The following is a 9,794-nucleotide window of genomic DNA, read 5'->3' as shown; positions in this document are numbered from 1 at the left end:
CCGTGGTGCGGCATCTCGGGAGGTGTGGTACCAAACACAGCAGCGTGAGCAGGGCTGAGCATGGCTGGCTGGGGTTGTAGCAGGTTGCTCTCCCAAACAGCTCTGCTGTGCAGACGTTAGAGGAACCTGTTACAGGGGAAAAGGGAGGTAGAAGAACTGGCCAATGAAGGGAAGGGAGACATGAGAGCCAGGTCAAATACAGGATCCAAATGTCTTGCGCCTCAGGAGGTGACCAGGCTTAGTGATCTCACTGCTGTTGGACCCTCTGCCTGCCCGGGACAGCAGATACCTGGGACCACAGCACAGCGTTTCCCTGATGAAGACCTCCTGGGGTCTCTATGAGCCTTGACATCATCATACGTGTTAAATGGCCACTGATGCCTTTCCCTGGCATTGTGGCAACCCGTGCCCGAATACACGGAGTTTTACAGCGAGGGAGAAATGCAAAATAGTGCATGGTGCTGGGGGTATGAGAGTCCAGCCCTTCGTTTCACTTTGGCCCTTTCCTCAGGCGAGATCCCGCTGGGATCACTGAGGGAGAGTGAGTGAACCTTCCTGCCCCCAGAGCCCGCAGGTGTCCCAAACCAACTGCTGTCCCTGCTCTGCCTCGGGGGATGCTGACCCCCGTGGGGAAGGGAGGCCAGGGGTCCCACCACCTGATCCTCCGCCCCAGTTCCACTCTTGCTCAGCAACAGAGGCTCTTCCAGCAAAGGAGGAGATCTGAAATGCAGGCAGAGTGATTAGAATTATAATGATAGTAATTAACACCTCACCTCTCTCTAAGGATTTTCTAGTGAGGGTGGCCAGGTGCTGGCTGGGCATTAACTAATTAAAGCAATAGCACCCACTGAAGGGGATGGGTGCCAGCTGGATCACGGGACTGCATCGGCTCAGACAGGGCCTCGCTCTCCCTGCCCTCGCTGTTCTCCGTGGCTTGGGGGGAAGATTAAAAGGGAGGAGCTGGGTTAGGAGGGATGGCCCTGAGCCTGGCCTCCTCCCCCAGGGGTGAGGGTTAATGTATGGGGGAGAAGCACGGGTCAGGAGCAGCCAGGGGTGCTCATCTGGTCCCTTGGGATGTGAGCTAAAGCATTTGCACATACCTCTGTGTGCATTTGGGGACAGAAAAACTCTAACACATCGACTCCTGCGTGTGCACGTGTCCGTAGGTGGGAGGCTGCTCCACAGTTTTCCATCGACACACAAATGCCAGTACGTGGGCTTGCGTAGACACAAGCCAGCACAATAACACCAAGAAAACGCTTTACAGGGAGAGACTTGAAGAGCTCAAATTGCTCAGTTTATCAAGGAAATTGAGAGGCGTCTTGATTTTGGTGTGTAAGTGCCACCAGAAGGAGAAATTACTCAGCACTAAAGGACTCTTTAATGTCAGAGAAAGACAGAACAAGACCCAGCAGCTGAAGGCTGCCAAAGCTGGACTAAAAAGCAGGCGTGCGCGTTAGCAGCAAAAGCAAACTGCCAAGGGACATGGCACGGTTTTGTGTCCCTTGGTGAAGGGCAGTCTCATCTCTCTGGTGGAGTTATCTCAGCCAAACTATTCTGTGATCAGGCACACGGTATGAGGGTGAGTGGGTGACATTTATTATGCTGTTACAGCCCCTTAGATATATTTTTTTCTTGAATGAGGCCTGGGACACTGTCTCAGCACAGGGACATGAAGCACCCGTGGGATGGAGCCTAAAGCTGCTGCCCGGCTGTTCACAGAGCCCCGGAGCAGTGGTGCCACCAGCTCCGTGTGGGCTGCTCCTGATGACTTGCTGCTCTCTTTTCACTAGCCCCAGCAGTGGGGCTGCGGTGGGGCTAGTGGCCCTCGCATCTAGGAGGCTTGGTGCAGGTGTGGGGTGTATCAGGGAGCTGCAGTTCCGGGAGCAGCAGGGAGCTGCTGCAGAGCCCTGGGACATCAAAATCCCAGAGCTTCGTGCGGCAACAGTGGGATATTTAGCTCCAAAGCTACCGTGAGACCTTGGGGAAGCTGCTTTGCTGGCCCACAGCCAAGCCTGTGAACCCAGAGAAGGGAGAGGGGGGACCTTGGCTGTGGCCTCCTGCGAGGAGAGGGCAGGTGTGCGGGAAGGTGTGGCTGAATAATGCCGGGTACCTGTGAGCTGGTGAAAGGTGTCAGCTCAGAACAAATGAGTAATTGTTGTTGCTGTTGGTATCAGATGACGTGGTTGACTGGCCAGGGAATCAGCTGAGAAGCGGTGACGTACTGAGCAAAGCAGGGAAGTGATTTGGAAAGGTAATAAATGTAAGTGTAATATAAATATATCAGTATTATGTATTTTATATACATACATAGGTGTATAGAATAGTTATCAGTGGTGCATATAGCATAGCTACACCAGCAGTGAGCACTCTATGGGCTTGATGTTCACATGGGTATATTTTAGTCCGAGGGAAGCTTAAGAAACCTAACGGCCACCTTCCTTGGCCGTGCTGCTCTGCTGCTTTATCTCTTACAGGGGGCTGTGGGCTGACCCAGCCAGCAGCAAAGCGCCCACCAAGGCACTCGCTCGCTCCCCTCAGTCGGACGGGGGAGAGGTTGGAAAAGCAAAAGTGAGAAAACTTGAGCATTGAGAGAAAGATTCCTTATTTCCTTGTAACAGAGGGGTTAGAAAGCAGGGGAGGCCAGGCAGCGCCCTGCGAGGCTGGCCCATCTCCCCAGCACCCCCGTACCCCAAAGCGACAGAGCGGGAGGGGAAATGACCTTGCAAACTACAAATTGCCCCAGGGGTAACGTGCCACTGCCTCACCCAGAAGTGTTCACATCATTAAATCTTGTATCAGTCACCGCTCAGGTATTCTCAGGCATTTCCGCGGTGCCCCTCCCGGAGGACTCCAGGGTCCCTCGCTCCGCTTAGCCCCACTGCGTGAGCTGGGGCATCCAGTGCAGGGGAAACTGAGGCACAGTCGGGTGGGGCTGGACCTCCTCTGTGTCACCAGGCACAGCTGCAGGGCAACATCTGGAATACCAAAAGAGGAACAGATTTAAGTCACAAGACAATGCCTATGACTTAATCATGAAGTCTTTTGCATACATATAACCACACTTACATAGGTGGTACAAGACCTGCAGCAGCAGCTGATCCCTTCGTGGGCACACTTTGCCCACACGTGAGAGCACTCACAGCCACTCTCCCAGGGCCCGTGGTCAAAGCTCATCTGTGCCACGGGCAGAGCACGGCTCAGGTGTTTTATCAATAAATGGGTTTTTTAGATAACTTTCTGAATGTTCTTTGTCAATAATTTTCGTTTTCCTTGAAGCTAGGGGAACTTGACATCTGAAAGGAAAATTTTACTCTAAAACCGAGGCTGACATTTGGTTTTCTTTTCTCTCTTTTATAAATTTCCCTTTTAATAAGGGAGAAAGGAGGAAGGGAGAGCAGACAGAACCCGGAGGAAGTGAGCTTTCCCACCACCACAACAAACCTTCAAAACAACTTTTTTAAAGCAAAACAATAGTCAAAAATAGCAGGGAAGTAAATCTTTTACAGTTTACCAAACATCCTTAGCGCTTTTCTTTTTTTTTTTTTTTTTTTTTTTACCTGCTCTGATTTTCAGTGCCGGTGACTCCTCACGCAATTAGATAACAGGGGTGACTCCGGGGCACACGCAGGTGAGCAGGGAGGCAGGAATGCACATACACATTTGACTCCAGTGAGTAAAACCCTCCTGAACCCAGCACCACAGGGCCACGTACGGGAGCAGCAGGTACCCTGACGCCGCTGGCATCAAATACATTGGATTATACCCACCTAGTTATATCTTAGAAATTGCTACGCACGACGCGGCTGCGGTCTGGAGGATAGATTAATGTCGTGGCATCGCTGCCAGCCATGTCATGAGAAGGGCTCCTGTACTTGTGTCTCAGCGCAGGGCGCTGCTCTTGCAGTACTCTAGCTGTGCCACAGCGAGCAGAGCCGTGGCTGGAGCCCAGGAGCCTTTGTTCAGGTCCTGGCGCAGGAATCGCTTTTATTCACGTTGTGACCTTGGGCGAGCAACTTCACCGTGCTTAAAATTAACTTTTCTGCAAAGAAGGCGCATAAATCTCTGTGCGTCAGGAGAGCTGCGCCGCAGCGTGTGGGGCTTGGTTTGGGTGAAGGGTTGTTTTTTTTTTCGCACTGGGTTGTTTTGTGGGCTGTGTCCCTCCGGGGTGAGGGTGCCGGTGCTGCCCCAGCAATGGGGTGGCCCCAATGGTGCACGAAGCCCTGAGTCTTCAGTCACTTTCCATAGGGAAAGGGGTTCAGTAAAATCTGCTGTAGCACAGGGTGCTTTTGCCCCCTTCCCTGGTTTATTTGGTTTTGCTGCCAGAGCTAAACAGGGGCTGCAGAGGCTGAAGAAAGAGGCTGCAGGCTCGTCTTACAAAAAAAGAGATGAGAAAAGCAGCGTGCGTAGCCTGGCAAAACAAAAGCTAAGGGCAGCACAAGGAGAGTGGTGTGCGGATGCATCCCAGGGTACGCCCCGCGGGAGGAGATGAGCTGCTGAAAGCCTTGGCACAGGACCACAGGGGCGTACGTTGCCTGTGACTACACGCAGGCTGGAAAAATAAGAGGTAGCTTTTAAACGCGGGAGGAGGGAGGGCCTGTAAGAGCTTCCCAGCAGGCGCCCTGTGCGCTGCGAATACACCAAAATACAACTCCTTTGGTGCTTTATGAGGGGGTTTATATTGCGACGCGGAGGGTCCTGCAGCCCCGTGTGCCTGGGCTGGTGTCACTACAGGTCCGTGGGTGGACGTCTGTCTGTCCGGCCGGGTCCGGGCTGGGTGTGCTCTACAGATAAACAGCTCAGTTTGTATTTATTCATTCTGCCTGTGTATGCAGCCGGGAGGCCTCGCCAGGAGGTGCCTCTCCCCAGCACTGTGTTTGGCGTGGGTTTTACACACGTTTTTTGTTCGGTCACACAGTGCTGAGGGGGGACATGGAAAGTGTGATGGAGGGAAGCCCGCTGCTCGTCCCCCAGGACATCCCAGGCGGGTCAGACACCTTCACCCCGCTGATCTGCAGAGAGCACGGGGCTGTCATTTACCCCCCAGCCCTGCTCCCAGGCAGCCATCAGGCCCCCTGTATTTGCCTCTCGCTGGACTCTTAAAGCGATTGGGGTTATAAAAATAGGAGGGGGGAGAGGTGACAGCTGGGCCGGGAGAATTACAGGGAGGAGATCAGATTAGAGGGAGCAGGGAGCACCAGGAGGCAAGATGGCCCCATGCTGGGGCAGCCAGCTCCTTCCATCACAGCTAGGCCCCACACCCGGCTCCTTCCCCCACAGCTCAGCCCCACAACCGGCTCCTTCCCTCACAGCCTGGACCCACAACCTGCCCCTTCCTTCGCAGCACAGCCCAACCCCACCAGTTACCCCATCCCTCACAACCCAGCCCCACAACTGGCTCCTTCCCTCACACGAAGGACCCACAACGGGCTCCTTCCCTCAGAGCCCGGTTCCACAACCGGCTCTTTCCCTCGCAGCCTGGCCCCACAACCGCCTCCTTCCCCCACAGCACAACCTGGACCCACAACCGGCTCCTTCCCTCCCAGCCCCGCCCCACCAGCTGCCCGGGCCCGCCCCGGCCCCACGGCGCGGCCGGGCCGGGGCGGGAGGAGGCGGGGCGGGGCGGAGCCGGCCCCGCCGGGGCAGGGACGTCGCGGGCCGGCGCGGCTCGGCGCTGAGCGGGGCGGCAGGTAGCGCTGCCGGCGGAGCGGGCCGGGCCGGTGGGGACGGCGCGGCCATGGGGAAGGTGCAGCTCTTCGAGATCCGCCTGGGCGAGAGCCGCGTCGTCTACAGCCCCGGAGAGCCGCTGGCCGGCACCGTCACCGTGCGCCTCTCGGGCTCGCTGCAATACCGAGGTGAGCGCGCGGCCTGCCCGCCGCCTCCCGGCACGGCGGTGCCCCCTGCCCGCCTCCCCCGGGCGGCGGGGCCAGGGGGGGTCGGGCCGGGCACCCGCCGTCCGCGGGGCCCCAGGGCGGTGCGGGTGCCCCGGGGGCCGGGGGGGGCTGTGGGGGTCCGTGGAGCTGGTGCCGGGGCGGAGGGGGGGCGCGGGGAGGAGACGGGTTCCCCCCTGCTTCCCCCGGCGCTGGGGACCGGGGCCTTGGGGGCTTGCACCTCGCTTCTCCTCGTCCTGCCAGGACAGGAGTAACCTGCTGAATTATTTCCTCCTCTGCTTCCTCTTACTTTTTCCTCCCATCTCATAAAAAACACAAAAAAAACCCCCACAACCCAAAACCACCCCCCCCTCCGCCCCCCAAAAGAGAGTCCAGCACAGGCTTGTTTCACAGGAGCCTCCGAAGCTGGTGGGTCCCTGGCGTGGTGACATTGGGCTAGCCGGAGGAGCCTGGTCCCCGCGTCCAGCCTTTCCCACAGCCCTGTGGCTTCCCTGGGCTGCCGGCATCGCTGTGGCGGTGGCCCCTGAACGCCGGGCGCTGGTGCTCCTGTGTCTGCTGGGGTGCCGAAATGTGTATTTTTTATAGCAGGGCGCTGGGAGGAGGTGGGCGATGGGGTGTCCCCGCTTGGCGGCTGCCCCTGCCCCAGCAAGAGGGGTACCCGCCCATTTGCAAGCACGGACCACAGCGAGCAACCGTTTCGTAACGTCTTGAATGAACTTGAATGTTTTGGGTCGTGGAAGTACCATTTTGGGAGAGGTCCAGGCTGAGCGCGTGGTCCTGTGTGTGCAGGGAGAGTACCTGCCCACGGGGCAGGCACTGGGGGTTTCCGTGCGTTCGTGGTGCGGGGGGTATCGGGGCATGTGGGTGGCTGTTACTCCCAGGGAGACCCAGGCCATGTTGGTGGCGGGCGCAGTCCTTCAGGGTGGAGGGATGGGGATGGACTCGGGGAAATCGAGCTGCTCGGTTTAGATCTTCCAAACTGGGAACTTGCTCCCCCACCCTAGAGAAGTCATTTGCGTTTACAAGTTAGTTTTGTGCTCAGTGCCGTGGAAAGGCAAACTGATGTGCTGTTTTCCCTGAGGTTGTCTTGCTTCTCCTGTGTGCATGCTTCTTCCTTTATAACAAATTATTGGGGGGAAAAAAGACCAAAGAATATAGACTGTAAAGCCTCAGAAACAGAGACATCAGCCTGGGAGATGGTGCCTGTGCTTGCCTATGTCTTGCTTTTGCAAGCACCTCTCCCAGTTGTCTGCAACAGCTTTTTGGAAGCTTCCTCAGGAAAAAAAATATCTAGGACAAGCACAGACTTGTAGCCTGTTTAACTCCTGTCAGAGCAAAACAGTTGTGCATCCAGCGTTCATCTCTTTGGAGGGTACTCGCAGCCGTACTTCTTCCAGCAAAAACGTTCTTAACGAAGTGTGGCTGAGTTCCACCCTCAGCCCATCGTGTTGACTTCCACCCCTGTTCCTGAAGGTGCCTCTTGGGTGATACGAGCGCGTTTGGCCTTGGAGGTCTCAGTTGTGCTGGCCCTTGTGTTGCCCAGCTGGCTGGGGCTGGCCATGGTTACACCTCGCTGCTGCCTGCACAGCTCCCATCTTGGAGAAGAGCTGCTAGGTTCTCCTCTACGCCAGATCTCCTTTGCTTCCCGGTGTGCTGCAACTGGTTGTTGTGGGGAAGGAGGAGGGTGTCTCTTTGTTCTGGACATTCTTTCTGCTTCCTTATTGCTTTGACTCTGAAACTTTGGGGTCAGATGTAAGTATTGGTCCTGTAGCCAGGAGGGGTTTTGCTCTCTGGTGTTTGATGCAAATGTAGGGATTTTGGTGAGAAGCTGGGGCAGCTTCTAGATCTCTAGGGAGAACTGGCAGAAGCATCAAGCCAAAATCTGAGGTGGGTTGTTTGTGGCTGTTGTGCTTCTGTGCAGAAGTGACCTGAGCAGCTGTTTTGGGCTGAGGTCCCTGCAAATTGGCTTCACTGGCTGGGGCAGACACTTTCCGTAACTGGTGTCCGAACTGCCCAAATAAGTCACGTTGGGATGTGACACCAACAGCTACAGAGCGCAAGGTGACTCTTTGCTGTGTGTCCTCTCTGCTGCCCTGTATCTTATGGTCTCTGGTGTTTAAACCCTCCATGTTGGGAGGGGATCCCTCCGATGGGCTCCTTCCTTGTGGCTGAAGGAAGTGTCTCGCCCTCAGAGGCAGCTTGGTAGCTGCTGAAACATCTTTCTTGGTGTTACAGCAGGCAACTACTTGCTGGAAAGAGGTCTTAAAGGGACTAGTCAGCCCTGTTGAGCTCCACGGGCTCGGCAGCAGAGGAATCGTACAACCTCCGAGATGCTATGGCTTTCTGCTGGGGTGTGGGGAGAGGTGGGTGGCATCAACTTGTCTTATACAGTATATACACCTGCACCTTCTGTGACCAGCAGTGGCTTTTCAGACTAATAAACAGCTCCCAGGAGCAGACACGAAGTCCTCGCCCGTTGCAGTCTGGCCCACAGCACGGAGGCCTGGTGCTTTCCATTTCCTGAGCCGGACCAGTTCTGGTGCGGTGGCTTCTCCCTGTTGTGGTTTGGGAGATCACACGTGCAGACAAGCCTGTAGATGACTACTTCACACAGCAGCTCTTGGAAATTGTACCTTCTGAAAAGTGGACAATACAAACAAACAAAGCTCGTTCTGCCTTGCTAAACGTGCCAGAAATCTTGGGTCATAGGAAAGCGTAACTGCAGACACACCTTTCGGGATCATAAATGCTCCCACCTACGCTGTCTTCTGTGCCAGCCCTGCTGATTAGCAGTCATGGCTGTTCAGCAGCACATCTTCTTCAGCTGACCGAGTGTCACAAATGATGCCTGGCCTTTGGTGACCGTCATAAATGACAACTGGCCCTTGGTGACGCAGGCAGACCTTCTGGGGAGGCACACTTCTCCCCGTGGCTACCCCAGGCTGAAGGTCCTTTCCTGAAAACTTCTGAGCCTCCGGGGAGAGCGCTGATGGGAGTGCAGAATTCCTAATCATTGTGCCTGGCTTGCTGGGTAAATCATCAAACACGAGCGTACAAAGAATAATTAATCTTAACAGGAAGCTGGCGCTGGGACAGCTGGAGATGGAGTTAATTTGGGGGGAGGGAGGAGGGAAATAAGTTCGTGGAGAGCAGGGCAGGCAGCCCCGGTCGCTGGCAGGAGCGTGCTGGAACAAAGGCTTGTGCTGCTCGGGGGTGCTGGAGTACTTTCCTCTCAACTCAGCGGCTTCCAGGGGCCGTGCAGATTATTTTGGTCCTGCCGCCTGCCATTTAGCGAGGCTTCTCGCAGGCAGAAGTGTAATGCTAAAATAACAGCCCTCTCTCCCAGGTCACTAGGAGTAGAGAAACTGCAAGTGCTTTCTGGAGCGGATTTCAGCACTTTGCTATTCTCCACTCTATTATTTAGCTGTCCAGGTTTATTCAGTGATGACTTGACTTTAAATTCACACCCTCGAACTACAAAGCTCCAGACACAAGTACCTACGTCTGTTCATGCTCTAGAAGTACACAGGTACATAATTTCCATTTCTGCAGAGCAGAAATAACGATTTCCTTCTCTAATCTTAAATGCAGTACATATTCTTACTTCTCCTATAGAGAACTGAGAAAGCTGTGGTGAAGAAGGGGGTTGAAAAGCAGGTCATTCAAATCCCAAGTCATATGTCCAAACTAAAAGATGACTTCTGTTTCCCTAGGAGGGCAGTGGGAAGAAGCTTGGGTTTGGCTAACGTGTAAGGTGGTTCTGATGTGTCCTTCCTGGGCAAAAGAGGTGACACTGTGTGGGCCACGATCCTCTGCATCACTTGACCTCTGAAACAGAGGAAGATGGTGTTCCTGCAGAAGGGCTGCGGGCTGCTTAGGAAAGTGATGTTGAAAGGTTGGGTT

The 9,794-nt window shown here is 55.2% G+C and overlaps 1 protein-coding gene across 2 annotated transcripts in view; it reads left to right on the top strand.

The window, feature by feature from the left end:
* Positions 1-5,644: 5,644 nt before the first annotated feature.
* Positions 5,645-9,794, top strand: part of ARRDC1 (arrestin domain containing 1) — a 40,056-nt gene continuing 35,906 nt past the window's right edge. For both annotated transcript variants that reach the window (XM_054220964.1, XM_054220963.1), the window contains exon 1: positions 5,645-5,855. In XM_054220964.1, coding sequence (XP_054076939.1) covers positions 5,738-5,855 — 118 coding nt within the window. In that variant the 5' untranslated portion in view covers positions 5,645-5,737. The remainder of the gene's footprint in view (positions 5,856-9,794) is intronic.

Source organism: Rissa tridactyla, chromosome 14, assembly GCF_028500815.1.
Source record: "Rissa tridactyla isolate bRisTri1 chromosome 14, bRisTri1.patW.cur.20221130, whole genome shotgun sequence".
Lineage (NCBI taxonomy): Eukaryota > Metazoa > Chordata > Aves > Charadriiformes > Laridae > Rissa > Rissa tridactyla.
Note: the sequence above shows the minus strand (reverse complement) of the source record. Positions and strands in the feature narration are given on the sequence as shown.